The sequence below is a fragment of the Dermacentor andersoni genome, chromosome 1 (genome assembly GCF_023375885.2).
Source record: "Dermacentor andersoni chromosome 1, qqDerAnde1_hic_scaffold, whole genome shotgun sequence".
In the NCBI taxonomy this organism is placed as follows: Eukaryota; Metazoa; Arthropoda; class Arachnida; order Ixodida; family Ixodidae; genus Dermacentor; species Dermacentor andersoni.
In genome coordinates, this window is record NC_092814.1 from 83,383,048 (window position 1) to 83,399,856 (window position 16,809).

The 16,809-nt window shown below is 43.2% G+C and overlaps 2 protein-coding genes across 3 annotated transcripts in view; one reads left to right on the forward strand and one right to left on the reverse strand.

The window, feature by feature from the left end:
• The window catches only part of LOC126546103 (uncharacterized), a 107,747-nt gene extending 103,863 nt beyond the window's left edge, over positions 1-3,884 (reverse strand). For both annotated transcript variants that reach the window (XM_055061664.2, XM_050194185.3), the window contains exon 1: positions 3,600-3,884. The gene's annotated coding sequence lies outside the window, so the exon portion shown is untranslated. The remainder of the gene's footprint in view (positions 1-3,599) is intronic.
• A 624-nt stretch (positions 3,885-4,508) lies between these two features.
• Positions 4,509-16,809, forward strand: part of LOC126546105 (uncharacterized) — a 153,408-nt gene continuing 141,107 nt past the window's right edge. Inside the window, exons 1-3 of the mRNA XM_055061665.2 lie at positions 4,509-4,545; positions 5,347-5,524; positions 13,822-13,971. Coding sequence (XP_054917640.1) covers positions 5,369-5,524; positions 13,822-13,971 — 306 coding nt within the window. The 5' untranslated portion in view covers positions 4,509-4,545; positions 5,347-5,368. The remainder of the gene's footprint in view (positions 4,546-5,346; positions 5,525-13,821; positions 13,972-16,809) is intronic.

Below are 16,809 nucleotides of genomic sequence, written 5' to 3' on the forward strand. Positions count from 1 at the left end.
TCCAGCATTAACAAGTAACAACGTTGCTTGAGTGCCAGGCTGATGTGTTTCACCATCTTACTCTCTGGTAAATTTGCTTTACATTATTGTTTTAATGCAAAAGCATGTTATGCCCCATTACATGAAAATCTGGTGTTGTAGTCGGCGGTGTGACCGAATGATGAAACCAAAAATGGCCAACGACTAAGAGTAAAACCCCATAAAAAATACTCGAATTGACATCAAATTTCTCATGGAGGTTCTTGTAAACAAAGTAAAGTAATGCCTTTGAAAAGTATATTAGGCAAATTTCGGTCAGGGTGAGGATCGAACCCATGCCTCCGGTGTGCAAGACGAGCATGCTTCCCTGACGCCATGGCGGCTCCACAGTCCTGGTTGACTAAGTGTGTGCCTAGTATGTGCATCGTTGGGCACATCACATTGCAGCCATCGGGCTGGCTAAACGTGCGGCCTAGAGCGCGCATCGTTGGGCACGTGACAGCAGAGCCAATGGGTAGGAGGTGGTGCCACGTCATAAGTGTATAAAATGAGTGTATGAAATAAAAACCATTAATGTCCAATTGTATGCCGCTGAGCAGTCATGCGAGTTATGATCTCCTCGTGGGCAAGCGAGCAAGTTGAGATGCTTGGTGCGTGTTCATTTCACCTTACCGAGGTGCACTTAAAAAGCAGGCGAGAGCTTCCGCGGACAAGGAACCAGAAGAAAAAAAAACATTTCACCAAAGTGACTATAATGCTTTCGCATTCCCACATGTAAGCAGTCTTAAGTGTCTCTACCGAATTTTCCTTTTTCGGTTATAACCGAATTCTGTAAAAAAAATTTAACTACATTTTTCAAAAAAAGAAGTCTTTTTTTTTTTAGGTTTAAACCAAAAATGTTGAACCAAACCCATAGGATATGCTCAGGGCACCCAAAAACCTCCCTTGACGGAGGCCACATGACCCCATGAAATACATGCGGCTGAAGAAACAGACAAAGAGACAATGTTTTATTCACTTATTCATTCTCTTCACAGTATATTTCAAATACTAATTTACTGGCACTACTCCGAGACAAGCAAAGTTTAAACGGTTATGAAAGGTGTGAAGTGAAATGTGTCTTACATTAAAGCACCCCCCCCCCATCTCCTCATAAATCTTTTGCAACAAATTTTGTAATGTACACCTTGTATGAATGGAGTTACTGACAATCAAATGCTGCTTCTGCCATGTCCTTGGAGCCTTTGCAGCTTTTTGTCGTTAGAACTGTACTCGAAGATGTGCCTCCATGCACATGGGAACCATCAGGAGGCCACTGTTTTAACACAGTGGTATTCTCTCCCAGACTGTACCAGACTGCACAACCTCACTCTCAGTAACAAGAATTCTCTGTGCTTCTGGAAGAGGCACTGCTTAGTCATGACATTAAAATATAGATCCAGCCAAGGGACATCATTTCAAAAGTAGAATGTACTTGCAAAGTAATAGGGACAACAGGTCGTTAAAAGAAGGTGCCGGTGGTCTTTTGAAAGATGCTGTGAGCTTCCCACTATAAATACAGAAATAATGTTAACCTCAGATGCTCACGACGGTTTTTGTTCAGTGACTAAGCAGGTTAACTTACCATGTTCAAAAGTGCTGCAGGGTCTCTTTGACTGCACACTTAAAAAGCAACTTCAGTGACATTAACATTATATCAAAGAAGTGGTTGTCTTGGTTGTCTTATATTTCTGTGCACTTCTTGTCATGTGTAAAACAATTCAATCTGTATAAGAGGACATAAATCTTATTCTTCAGTAAGCAAGAACACATCATAATCAAAACAGGAACTAGCAGCCCAAGAAAAGCTGCTTATAACATCAGTGGTGACATTACAGCAGGCACACGCTAGGTACAGGAGTGCTTGCATGCACCAACATCGCGGCACAATGTGTAAACTAAAATTAATTTTCAATGTTCTTGTGCCACAAAAATACATTTGAAAAATTGCTTTATGAAAGTAACGTTGAAACATTTACAGAAGCGAGTAATTTGAACACAGTCACTCATGGCAATAAGTCACATTCCCTTAATGTCAGTACTAGTGTTGCTGCTCCTGTACAATGTCACGAGTGGCAAGCACAATAGCCAGTAGAAGTCATCTGTTTGAGGGCATAAAAGTGCAAGTGAGCAAGCCCATCTTTAAAATTAATTTGCAAAAAAACTAAGAAGTGCCCAGGAAAATGCACGTACTACAATGTTCAATCAGATCCGTACACCTAAAATAGTCCCTGGAGTCGCCCTTTAAAGCCTGTTATAGTCACTCTGGACAGGAATCCCTCATTATAAGCAATGACTCATGTCAGTTCTGAATAATTTCTTACAATTCCTATCCCAAGAAACAATATATTGACATGTAAGACTGTGACTGCTAGCCTGAGATGCCTCTTTATTGCTAAAACATGCCTCCTCAAGCAAATGTCAGGCTAATATACACCCTGTACATCTTGAGTACTGATGCACCAAATAGGTTTATGACAGATTTCTGGTGAATCTTCACATCACCCAGTAGTAAAACTCACATCACATATAGTAAATTTTCTGCCCAAGACTTACTGGTATGGCATGTTTTATGAGCCACACATTCTTTGTGACGTGGTATAAAGGTTATAAACAGGGATAAGGTGCCTCAGAAAGGCTGGCCAATGTTTCGATAGGAGGACCTATCTTCGTCAAACTTTATCCCTTTTTATAACCTTTATACCATGTGCACTACTCCACCTCTCAGCCCCCTTTTTTTTGACATTCTTCGTGAAGCAAAACGTTGAGACAGCATCAACAAGGTGCAATATTTTCAAGTCTTTCAAAGTTGCAAAGCATTCAGAGCTTCGGCCGGGTGATCCTTCAAATGATGTCATTTCTGCAGCCAGAACTACTATTAACGAGCACGACTCTTTGTACTTACGTTGTGCAGCCGTACAGCTATTTGAATTGGCGCTTCAAATGCACATTAGATACACTCACTTGATGCAGATTTTTTTTTTTTTTCTCGCACATCTTATATGCAAGATGTCTTCGGTAGATCTTATATAAGTGTAAAACGAAACGTATATATTGTTGTGCTCGCATGCTGGCATGAGCCCAATCGTCTACGCACGCTTCAAGTAGACGTACGTACGTTGCAGCATGCATTTTCGACAAAGCAGTGCTGGAACGTACTGTAGGCCAAAGCCCTTCCACAGCGTTCTCTCCCCACCAGGGATCGACCAAAGGCGCATCGATGGAGGAGCTTTAGGCAAGTTATTGATTTTACGTGCTCCCTGTGCACATGCACATATCCATGAAAACACATGAGCAGGCGGAACCGGAAGTGAGGCCGGAAGTTCAAACAAAATAAACGGCGAGATTATCTGGCAAGGTTAGCTCATGGTTTTGTGGCAGAAAAAGCATGAAAAAAGCACGAAGAAACGTAGCACCTTTATAGCGGCGACGAGACACTGTTCTAAACGAACTTCTTCGCAAGGAGCTGGCATCGTCTAGACCACTCATCTTCGCTAGACAGAGCATTTAAACAACGGCAGAGACGTGTGCCACGTAGCACGCTTCACAGCGGCCAAAATTTGCAGGAACAAGCAACTTACCGTCAACGCGTCGACATTTTCACTACCAAGAAGTAGCTCAGCAACAACCGTAGTTAGCAAGCACTGTATCCGTTGCAGTGCCTTTCGCGTCCTGCGTTCCTTCAACTAGTTTTGTTAGCAGCGCGCGAGTCCAGCGGAAGGTGGAGTCGGGTCGTTCGCCTCGTCGCACACCGTTTCTCTCGTTTCAGCAGTTACTCAGCCTGTCGTCTCTATGCTGTCGTTGAGCTGGCAATCGTACTGCCAGCAGCAATGGTTCAGCTGCCGTTCGGGGTGCTCTCCCTGAGAGTACGAAGTATTTTTACCCATGTGACGTCAAGCGCTTATGCTTTTGTTTCGGAAGTAACGGTTGCTTGCAGTGAGGTCGGGACGTCTCTAGTCTCCATTCTTCGAGAGCTTTCGGATCGGCTGTTCGGTCGTTTGGTAGTTTCGGTCGTCCCGTCTACTAGCCGACTCTTGCCTACGTGCTACGTAGTGGACGCGACTGAAACTGACGGATATATTAATCTGTTATATTATTAGGTTGTTGCATGCATTGCTAGCTGTGAATTTTCCCACTGTCCGACAACTATTTCGGTGCAGGTGCATTAGACTTCGTAAATAAATAATGTTTTCAAGCATTACAAAGAACATAACCCGAAACCAGCAGAATAAAGACGTAACCGTGGCCATGCAACGCTCGCGCTCCCCTGCACGATCGCGCGCGACCAGCAGAATGGAATGGACGGGCGTTAAGCTTGATGAGAAGGGCCAGGGTCGGTATAACTTAAAGCTGATCTGCAAGAAGACGCTCTGATTCGGTGACCTTAACACTTGCAGTAAGTACTACGTACTGCTGCTTGTAGCGGACAGCAAGCGTTCGTTTTCGCATGTGTTCGGTAGTTTCGGTTCTGTGGGCATTCACGGTTCTCGCTTACGTTTCGGTGTGGCATGCAGCGTGGAGCGATGGGTAGGATGTCGCTGTTTTATGTTATTCCTGTTGCAGTGGTGAATAACGATGGCAGGGAATGTAGGGGCACCGTGCACTGGTTTCTATCCCGTTTAACTATATAGTAAAGCTTTCACTTTGAAATAATCAAGAGTAGCGTCCGTGGCGCCATGTGGCGCTGCTTTTTATTACCGGATTTACAACAGCTGTAGCGTGCTGTAGATTATTCTAGTAGAGGGTAATGTGGACGCACTAATGAAATGGTCCGTGAAAGATGACACTGAAAGCTAGCAGACCACTGTCGCGACGGGGGCGACTGCTCTCTGCGCACCGTCCGCGTGATATCAAGCGCTTCAAAACCGAGATGCTCACCAAAATTGAACCATTCAAAAAAGACGGTGCGCGGAACTTAGCTGCAGCTGGACTTTTTTTTTTTTTTTTTTATGACTGCATGGACATACATCGAGTACACGCTGTACATACATAGTCTTCACGTCGTTCACCATCATATGGCGGCCGAGCGTGATATCGAAAGCACGCGGAAAAGTATTTGTTCAGACTTTTTGTTGCAACAACGGATATGAAGTCTGAATAGCCGTGCAACGTGGCGGTGTGAACTCCTCGTGCTCGACATTGTAGCTCATCTCGAATGTCGCTTTTGAAAGTTGGAAGCCGATTTTATAAAATATGTTTCTCTTTTAACCCTGGCTTTCCGAGATTTGGGAGGCGAAAAGCTCCTGTCGGTATGTGGCATGTATGTATACATACAAATGTTGGACGTGAACTATGTACCAACAGAAGTGCGCTTTTTGTTTCACCTAGAGTCGATCGAGCGCCAACGAGGATGATACGAGGAGGCGAGGAAGCAGGCGCCAACGCTGCTGCCGAGTCTGGACGGGTGCCTTCGCGCCTTTTAACTCTGATGGCCGACTTTAGGACGCAGATAGGCGTCCAGGTTAGCAAGGATGTTGAAGAAGGAAGGCATCCAAGAAGCACAGAGGTATTAGCTGGGCTGGTGCATATAGCTTTCATACAAGTCAAATTCTAATGTCACACATGCATACCGCATTTTATGATTGTATTGGCATACATGTAGTAGTGACATGCAGACGCAGCAGTGAGGGAGAGGAGGATTCTTTTTTGCTGCGTATTATTGCGTGCTACATGTTTACTATTTATTAAAGCCAGTAAGTCAAAAAACATATCAGAATCCTGTATGAACCACATAGAGAAAACCTTTCAGAAACAAAAGAACTGCATGATTTTAGGCCCCTGGGCATCCTTGGTAGCTTTAGATCATCCATTGCACACCCCTCTTTTCCAGTTATGTGTAAAATGTGCAAAATTTTAACATGTCTTGCCAAGCATTCTTTGTTAAAAAATATATATAGCTTACTAAATTGCCATTCACTTCCCATTACATTTTATCTTGTAACCATGTTAACATTGGCTTTATTACATGCAAGTTTCTATGTTGTATACATATTTAGTGATAGAGTATATTACCCAGGTGGATAGTTTGATGGGGTTTAATGTCTCGGGTCAACACCTGGGCTATGAGAAATGACTGAGTGGAGGGCTCCAGATTAATTCCTATGAGCTACCACAACCAGGAAACAAGCCTGCAATTCACTGAGTGTTGCATAAATGGGAGCACCAGCTATGCATGACTATTCCAACGAAACTGCCCGCTGATTTCCTCTCAAATTTCGCACTTATATATGGAGCATTTTTATGTAGGATGGACACAGCATTAGTGGAACAAAAAATTAAAAAAGATTAAAACTCTTAGGTTTTCATGCAACATGCGAGCGATTGTAATGTAATAGCATTATCAAGATTGGTCTGTCCACACCTTTGACTACACTGCTTCAGAGGTTGGCCCATGTTACAAATTGCATTAAAGCCTGGGCTGCAAGCACGCATCATGCATTGGTATCAGGATCAGCTCACTTTATTTTGCATTGACACCAATAAAATGGCAGTGTGTTGATACTGGCATCGACATTTTTACCATGATGAATTTTCCATGTTCCATTTTCCAGACATTGTGGAATTCAGTGCCAGTGGAAATTAGATAATTCATTTTGATAGTACTTGGTTCCCTGCACCCATCCAGCTAGTATTATACACTTGCGTGACCATAATATGGAATCTATTAACAAACATTTCTTCAAGTAGTACTCTGAATATCCTTGTTTGACAATTTGTCATAAGATATATACAGGGACGTGCATATTTTGTTTAAAATGTCAGAAAATAATTTTTTTGCTTACTGCTGCACTGTTCTTACTCAAATTTCGTAGAAAGATTGCACTTTGGAGCCTACGTCATTCAGTGTAACACTTGGCACAATTAATTTCCTGGTTTAAAAGAATAATGGAAAGTTGGCTTCATTTAGGGGGATGCACGCTACTGCCGCAATGCTGCTAGCATAAACTTGTGTCACTGCCTCCTGGCAGCTGCAGAAAGTAGCCGTTCAGGGAGGGTTGCCACGTGTTGTTCACTCCTCTCCCATCATTCCTTGCCATCATCATCCCTCATCACCTTCTTTTCCAGGGTGGCCTTGCAAAGCTTCACTTTCTTAAAAACATTGAGTCATTGACCGTTGCACAATATATATATATATATATATATATATATATATATATATATATATATATATATATATATATATATATATATATGCCCTGACACAAGCACACAATATTTTGTCTGCTGCTTACATCAATTCAGCTAGTCTGTAAAACATCAACAGTTATGGAGGGGGAAAGTATAATTAATGAACGTGGCAGTTTGTGAAACAGTAAGAATGAAGCGCAAAATTTCTTTGGGCAGAAACTTAGGAAAGGGAAACACAACTGCAAACAAACTAGTAGAAAAATACAATATGGAGACAGCGTAGTGTTCAGAATCTTTTATACATATGCTCTTATAATATACACTTACGCCTTCTGCAAAAATGAGACGGAAATGGCCAACAAACATTTGAAACGAGAGCATATTTTCTACATACCTAGTTAGTAAACGGCAGTGTTTCCAGAGTTTATATAAGGTGTAATGGGGGTTCGATCATCTCTCAAGGTGATTGTTGGCCGTGCCATTGTATTTTGTCAAAATAACAGTTGGCTTTCGTTGTTGGGGTGTCTCATCAAGGGCCGGCTGGTCCACGCCGTCATCAGCCTGTCTCTAAATGTTGAGAGTGCCTTGCTGGTTAAGAGTCGGAGGTCAGGAGGAGAAACAAAAAGCAAACTTTAGTTTACATATTCAGGAGCACACTAGGTGCAAGCTCAAGATGTTATTTACAGCATTGGCCTTCGTGAGGTCCTTAAACCAAATAATTCAGTGACATGATGTAATTCCAATAATATGTTCTAAAGTCGTCATAGGACCCTGCCTACTCTGGTTCACCTTTTTTACTCCGTCCTTCAAGGGAGAAAAAACAGCTTGAAAAAGCAGTGCAGCACTGCGCCTGCACAGACAATGGAAAAGGGCAGTGTGGAGACAACGCGCATTGTCTTAGGGATGCAAATGGGAGAAGCAACACAGCAGCAGTAGCAGCAAGTTCGTCAAAAAGGGCAGGCTCCTCTCTAAACAGTCGGGTAACTTCTGCACACAGTGAAAGGTATGGTAGCTGGCAGGTTTTTTTTCTGGAACCATCTGAATTGCTGGCTTTGTCTTGCATTTGAGTTACTTGAAGATTTCTGGATGCATTTAGATGAATGGTTCTTTGAAAGCGCATCCTTTTGGCAGAGCTTCCAAGAAGCAATCGTGAAAGCCATGAGAATAGCCTTGGTGCTGCAATTCCATGCTTGGTTTCACTAACTACGTAACCTGAGCTTGGTGAATGGGATCTCTTGCAGTAGTTTCTTGAAAATGACTGCAGCGCAGTCATTCCAGCTGTAATGCTAATCTTAATGATAGTTTCGTAATTGACTCTCATAAACCTTCATATTGTGATGCAGTGTCAAACAGATAAAAAGAGAAGCAGGATTTGTAAACAGACTATTTGCAGAGATGGCCAAGATGGCTGAACACGCGCAACGTCCTGGTGATCGCCGTCGTCTTTGTTAGTTCAAGAAGCTGGCTGGTAACATCTGACCTCCCCGGCGGGTGGAGCGCTGTCCTGGTGCACACTAATTATGCAATGAGGAGGCGGTGGAAAAGTACAGTTACAACTGGGAATACGTGTGCGACATCACGAGATGACAGGGTAGATGGAGAAGAACTGTCCTGTGGCGCGATCTCATATTTAACGTCACTAAGTTGCCGTAACGCCTTGTAAGATCTGGTGTAACGTGACAAAAGCTTTTCTCCAAAAGATACTCCAAGATGGGCAGCAGTTGGGGCATCTTGCAGTTATTTGAGAACGGTAGCTATGACAGTAGCACGAAGTTGCTTGGGGAGAACAAGCAGAAGCTCCAGGCCGTCGGGGGAGGTGCTACGATGGTAAAGAATATCGTTCTGAAGCTCAAACAGACGGATTGATGGATCGGGCTGAGGAGAACGGAGGCAGCAAATTACAGATAATAGTGCGTTGTTGCTTTTCTGTTTAGCACGGATGTTGGCCAGATCTGAAACAGCCATGACGAAATCACTGGTATTATGCTTGGCGGTGTCGGGAGGATTGACAGGACAGCGTGATAAACAGTCAGCACCTTGGTGCATTTGGCCAGACTTGTAGAGAACTTCAGAAGTGTACTCTTGGAGCCATAATGCCCAGCGACCAAGCCTTTCAGTAGGAGCCTTCTGTGACAAGAGCCAGCAAAGGGTGTCTTGGTGCATGACAACAGAAAATGTGTGGCCATATAAGTATGTACGGAATTTCGCCACAGCTCAGACTAAAGCAAGGCACTCACGCTCAATTATAGAAAAATTCTGTTCTGACAATAAGAGAAGGCAGCTGGGCAATGACACATTTCTGGTCATTCTGGCGTTGGGCGAGGATTGTACCTATGCTGTAGTCACTAGCGTCGGTGCGAACTTCTGTAGGGGCCGACGGGTCAAAATGCACGAAAATGGGTGGTGATGCAAGTTAATTGACCAGGGTGGTGACTGCGGTAGCTTGCTCATGACCTCAAGAAAAAGAGACATTCTTCTTGAGTCGGTCAGTAAGCGGCTGGGCAAGGTCGGCAAAATTCCCGACAAAGTGGCAGAAGTAAGAGCATAAGCCAACAAAGCTCCGCACATCTCTGACTGAGCGAGGAACAGGAAAGTCTTGGACGGCACGCACCTTGTCAGGGTCAGGTTATACACCACTAGCATTAGCAAGGTGACCGAGAATCGTGATGTGAGGTTGAGTGAAACAACACTTAGAGGAGTTAAATTGCAGGTCATGTGGTTCTCAAAAGTAGGCGAAAAGACAATCACATCATCTAGGTAGCAAAGACAAGCAGGCCACTCGAAGGTTGCGAGAGCATTGCACAATCCAAAAGCATAATCTCGAACTGGTAAAGTTCATCTGGTGTGACTAATGCAGTCTTCTCGCAGTCCATGGCATCAAGGGTTATCTGCCAGTATCCGGTGTGCAGGTCGATGGAGGAAAAGTACATGGCTTTGTGGAGGCAGTTCAAGGCATCGTCAATTAAGGGCAGTGGGTATACGTCCTTGTGCGTTATGTTGTCCAGGTGTCGGTAGTCAACACAAAAGCGCTAGCTGCTGTCTTTTTTTTTTTACTAGCACTACAGGGTACGCCCACGGGCTGGAAGAAAGTTCGTTAACGCCTTTTTGTGAGCATTTTGTCAACTTCGCCTTAAATCACATGGCATTCGGCGGGGGAGACATGATAGGGATGGTAGCGGACAGAGCTCGCGTTCCCTGCGTCGATTCAATGCTGGACAACAGACATTTGGCTCAGAGAACAAGTGTTGAAATTGAAAATGTAGTGGGACGACTGCAGGAAGCAGCTAAGGTTGGTAGATTGAGAACAAGAAAGGTCATCAGGGATCATTCTGACAAAGGCATTGCACAACAAGCTGGTTGTGGTGCAAATGAAGGATCACCTGGAGAAACTGGTGGGATGCAACGCGCAAAATTCACGGTTTTCGACAGCAGTGATGACAGCGAGTGGCATGCCTGTTGGAATTAGTTGAGGAGAGGTGCTGGAGTTTCAAATGGGAATGGCGATGTGATTGCCACTTTTACCCCTGTCAAACAGGCAAACTTAAGTTCACTTTGAGCGAGTGAACTTAGTCGCTAATGCCATTCGCAGGCGGCCACACGGGAGTGCTTAGTGACACTTACTGCAGAGTGCACTCGTCTATGAGTGTGTTCAGCTAACATACTTCACGGCAGTTAAGTCTGTAGCCGCGTTAGCAATAAGTAAAAAATAAGCCAAATAATATTAATAGCAGAGTCAGGAGTAACTTTTAATAACATCTTTTTCTTTAAGTGCTAACGTTACAAGGTAGTAAAATGTGCCACACTGCAAAAAGAAAACAAAAACAGCAAAAGAACTACTCTCACTCTTGGGCTGTTTACGGCCACACCAGGTAATGGTGACGCAGTTGTTTGACGGAATGTGTTGTTTGGACTGGTACTGGTCAAGTAACTGTTGCTGCCATCGCTTGTTTGTAAATGCTGTTTCTAACAGTAAGAAACTGTTTTTGTGCATACATTTTAGGTTAACAAATATATGCTTTGCCTTCTGAATCCCGCTCGCTAGTCCCACGATTTTGAAAGAACACTTTTGTTTATCGTGTAGCAGCACGCCGTCAAAATGACTCAGCATGCTGAAGTGCACTTGCTTAAAGTGCACTTTAGTTTGCCCGTGTGACAGGGCTATTGCAGTCACGAGGGTGTTAGGCACGGCCACATTTTTGGTGAGCAGAACATCTGTTAACAGGGAGAGACATAATTGTCATCAGCCACAGGTGCGCTGGAGATCATGGAGACATAAATGGCAGCTTGGAGGGGCACGCACACATAGGTGAGAAAGCCAAGACGGGATGAAGGCATGGTTGTAGCATCGACTATGTGAGGTAATTTGAGGTGCAGGAGGCCAGTGGCACAGTCAGTCAGGGCTGAATAAGTTGTTAGAAAGTCCATACGAAGTGTAATATCAGAAGGTCATTGCTCAAGAACGACAAAGAAAACAGCAGTAAGGTGACTGGCGATGGTGACGCGGGCAGTGCACATTCCAAGAACGGTGGGGGTTCCTCCATCGGCCACTCTTACAGTGCGGAATAGAGCAGGTGTGACCACCTTCTTTAGGCGGCGGTGAAGACTGGACTTCATGACAGAAATATGAGCCCTGGTTTCGACAGAATCGAGGTCTGCTGCACAGAAGCAGATTCCAGCTGGTCTGCCATGGCGGTTGCACCGCAGCGCCGACTGCTGTGGAGCTCCGTTGTCTGGCTAGAATACCCCACACCTCTACCAATGTGTGACGGGGCGTCGTACAGATGAAAAAAGAAGCAGGATTCGCAAACAGGCTACTTACAGAGATTGCCAAGATGGCTGAACATGCGCAACATCCCGATGATCGTCGTCTTCGTTAGTTCAAGGATTTGGCTCATAACAATATTATGCAGTGATAGGTTGACAGGTTCCAGGACATAATACTAAAGTTTATGAATAACAAGTCATGCTCATACACCTTCCATGTTAAGACAGTAGTAATTGATCCTGAATGACAACGGCATAAGAGGTTTGCACCAATGTTCAATGTGCACATACCTTGCCAGTCATTAAACTTGAAAAATGTGCAGCTTCTAGGTAGCACTTTGTTTGTGCATTGTTCATATTCCTGATAGTGGTTGATTATGAGGACTATGAGTCTGCAAGTATTGGTCTTTTAAAGGAAAGCTGAAGAGGGTTAATACTTGGAAGATTTACAGTGGTTTGGAAGGCTGCCATGGTATAATTCAACTCCTGAAGTTATTTTCAATTTTGCACGTAGCGACACTGCAATCGCCATTAAAGCTTTTTGGGAAGCTCTACATGCCGATCATAGCAGCGAAAGACTGGGGGCGAGGATGATGCCAACACAGGGATCACGTGAGCGCTCTATCAAATTGTGCATCTCACCGATACCGAGGATGACGTCACGGTCATCTTTGCCAGCAAAGGCTGTTAACTGACCCACGCTATCTCCCACAGACACTGCTGCTCGTTTTTGCTAAATGAAAGTGACTCGTGGTTACTTGTGGGCCTGTTAAACTGATTTTCATATTCAGGGGGTGAAAAAAAAACAATATATTAATTCATTGAAACCTCAAATATTTTAAAAAGGCTTCAGCTTCTCTTTAAAGTGAATCTCAAATGCCTTTATTTGCTAGCCATGAGGGACTGGGTGTCTTCGTGGATTTTGCAATAGTCGTATCATAAGCACATGTTTACTACAGCGAAGCTGTATGTGGCTAGGGCATTTTTGTCATCTGCAAACAACCCGCGAACTGGCTTGTTGGCGCCCCTCGCGCAACAGCGCGAACCCACTCCTGCCACTGCTCACACATTCTTCCTCTTTGTCTCCTTCCACAGCTGACTCCGTTGCCACTCATTGCTTAATGGGGTATGAGCCATTCATTGGCGAGAAGAAACTGTTGTCATCATCATCATCAACTATCATCATAAGCAATGGCTCTAGCATCGTCTTCTTCCACAGCTAGCTCCATTGCCGCTCATAATTCCAGTGTAGAATTTTATTTCTCTTCTGTCGTAATGGGAAGGCCATATTAAAAATGTATTTGCGGTGGTATGAACAATTGGTTAAGGGGGTATGAGCCATTCATTGACTTAATGTGACGGACGCATTTAATAACAGTATGCTATCATCATGATGACCACCGATCAGGACAATAAATATGTTCGTATCTTTGTTCAAAATTCTATGTCACCTCTGTCGTGTGCTAAACAGCTTCGCCGGCCATCAACCTTTAGAGGGTGGAATGGCTCATGAGGTTTTATTAGAGACGAAGCAGGGGAGCAAAACAGATTACTACTCCTGTCTGTGTTTTGTTTTTTTACAGTAAATATGTCTTTTAGTAAACACCAACTAGGCCAAAAACAGTTCTTCGGTGTATCTTGTATTCTAAGGTACACAATAAAACGTTTTATCGGAAACACTGATACATGTCTTGCCAAATGTATCATGATGCAGATACAACATACGTAAAGAGTATCTTGAGATAGTATCTAAAATACATATGTTTTTGATACAGCCCAGCCTTGCCACTGAGCCAACATGGTGGCTGTCTGTCTAGCTAGATTGATTGCTATTGCATCTTGTTCTCTTATCTACTTATGTTACCTAATGTAATGTAATAAATTGAAACCTAATGTGGACGGTTTTTTCAGGAATCCTTTAAAAGCATGCAAGTCATCATTGAAGTTTTGCTGGACCAAAACGAGCAACTTGTGTCCTGTCTTGCCGAGCTTGAAAATGAAGCAGAAAAAAGAACTCTGCAGATGCAGAGACGCCTCCACTCAACTGCAGACGTAACACGGGTAATGTAATAGTCACAATTTATTGTTTATATAGGGTGCTTTCTTTATCGTTAATGGAATTTAGAAAAATTACCTGTGGCATGTAGCACAATTCTATTCTAATTCTTGAGGTAGATTACTCTCAGAGGTGGACATTATTTGCACAAGAAACCAAAATTAATATTTGTACAATTAACAATGGTTTGCGAAATAACTTTTAAACTAATACTTTATGACATATATTGCAATTTATGAATTGGAGCAGGTGACTTCAAAAGTCATGTACACTGCGAATGTATTCTGAGGGTGACACTAGTTTCGAGATACACGTTCCCAAAGTGCACGACAAAATTATTTGCTGTTCCAGTAATTCTTGAGGTTCGATGTTATTTTTCTACAGAAGTAAGTTAAATAGCAGTGTATTTCTACCGCAAGTTTGACAGTGTTTATCTCGAAACTGGTGCTAGTTCCAAATTCATTCCCCGGCCACGGTGGCCGCATTTCGATGGGGGCGAAATGCGAAAACACCCGTGTACTTAGATTTAGGTGCACGTTAAAGAACCCCAGGGGGTCAAAATTTCCGGAGTCCTCCACTACGGCATGCCTCTTAATCAGAAAGTGGTTTTGGCACGTAAAACCCCATAATCTAATCTAATCTAATCAAATTCATTCCAAGTGGATGTGCCTTGTGGAACCACTGGCTTCAAGTCGTATATTGGCATACGTATATGGGCTAAAGTAATTCGTTAAAAAGTTTATTAGTGCATTTTTAATTGGTAAATTATGCATTTTGGTTGCTAGTCCAACTAATGTCTGCCTCTTCGAGCAATCCAGCTCAATGAGTTGTTTTCGCGATTTTTAAAAATTCTGTTAACATGAAAATAAAAAAGGAACCCTCGGTATCTGTTTAGCAATTCACACTGATGGCATACTGATAGCATGCTACTTCTAGTGGCTGTTGCTATCAGTAGTTGCAAGTGTGATCGTCTAGAGGTGACTCAGTCTATAAAATTATTTAAGTACTAGTATAATGATTTATACTGCAATTTGCACACAGCAGGTAATTTGTGTGAATTTTGGGTACAGTAGTCATGGCTGGTCTTTCTGAATAATGGCTCTTATAAATCTAAACTCATTACTGCCAACAAAGCTAGCAATGAAATTCTTGGAAGAAAAATTCAGTGGTAATCTTTGTGTACTCATGCTGCATGTAGCACACATAACCAAGTTACTTTCATTTTAGTGACGATGTACAAGCCCTTAACAAGTTAGATGAATATTTTTCTTACTTCCTACAAGTAGTGCTTATGCTTTCTGAACATTGCTTGTGAATAATTAATAAGCCTGCATATGAAGCATGCCACACACTGTGGTAGTGCAAGTCTGTCAGACTGTACCATCATTGCCATCATACAGCCCGTGCACGCATGCTAAATATGATCAAGTAGCTGCTCTTAGTGCATGCTTTTAACCTTGCCCTTGTGGCTTCAGAATGTCTCTCCATCATAACTTCAGGTTGATCACAACACAGCATCAACCAATTTTTTTTATTATTATCTACTTTATGTAGCATCAGTATGCAACAGGTCTCCACTGTGGCTTTAGTATATTTGCAGTGTCCCTTGAAAAATTTTACAATTAACAGCTATTGCTGTGAATATCAGTTAATTTCTGTTTTTATTTCATTTCAGCTTAAAGTATTCTGTAAACTGGCATTTATCTAACGTACTTTTCGAAAGTGCAAGGAGGATTAGTTGGTCTATTTTCATCTTTGAGAAAAGAAGTGCAACAAAAGAACAGCAGATGATGAATAGCACACAGGACAGGTGCTTCAGTCAAACTAGTTTTTTATTGGAGTTGTGAGATAAACAAGAACATGAGCTAGCGCAGCACTGCGAGACTGAACTATGTCACATCAGCATTAAAATGTGAGAACAGACAAGAAAATTGGAAGGCAAAAACTTATAAATCCAAAAAAGAACTCTTGGTCATGCGACATGACCGATTGTTAATTTGCCACACATCCTGCCTCATTATTGTTTTTCCCCCGATGAAGACAAGTCCACTTGTCGAACTCATTGGCTCCAGAAACATCCTTTGATTACTGCTGATCACTTTGTCTCCATCTTCCTATGATCTTCTGTCTTGTTTGGTTCCGTAAGCTCACATGTCAGCTGATTCCTGCGCTTGAAGACAATGTCAGTTTCTTTCTAGATTGGATGACAATGGCATGCCATGGGCAAAGTCAGATGGACCCTTTTAACAAAGTTTGGTTTCCTCTAAGGCACGTTGATGCATTGCCATCTCTTATCCACATTACTGTTGTTTATGTGGTCCCACTTTCCCATGGTAAAAAGCTTTGACACACATCTCAGAGAGCACCAAGACGCCATAAAAATTATGAGCACTATTGCACCTTGCTGTGCACGGTAGTGTATGCCACTGCTATCCTAGCTTTATCCCTTTCTGTGCCAAGGATGAGTCTGACTCGTCGGTTGTTTTCTCCAATACAGATATACCAGTGGCAGGTCTCATTCACCCGGGGACTTTCATTTGTCTTCCGAGTGCCGCAGACGAGTGGCAGTCGTTTGATCATTCTGGTGTGAATGCTGCACTACTAGATGGTGCCAGCATCCCAGAAACCTGATATTTAGAGTGCAGCTCTTAGGTGCCCATTCCTGGGTTGAGCGTCGTCATCCTTCAGCTTAACCGCGCGAATGCGCTCGTACCACTGCTCACGTCTTTGTCGTCATCTTCTTCCACATCTGGCTCCGTTGCGGCTCATCATGCCAGCATTCCCATACTGCCCCTCCCTCTGCGAAGGGGCTGAAGGTACTGGCCCACTGTCAGTTGGTGCGG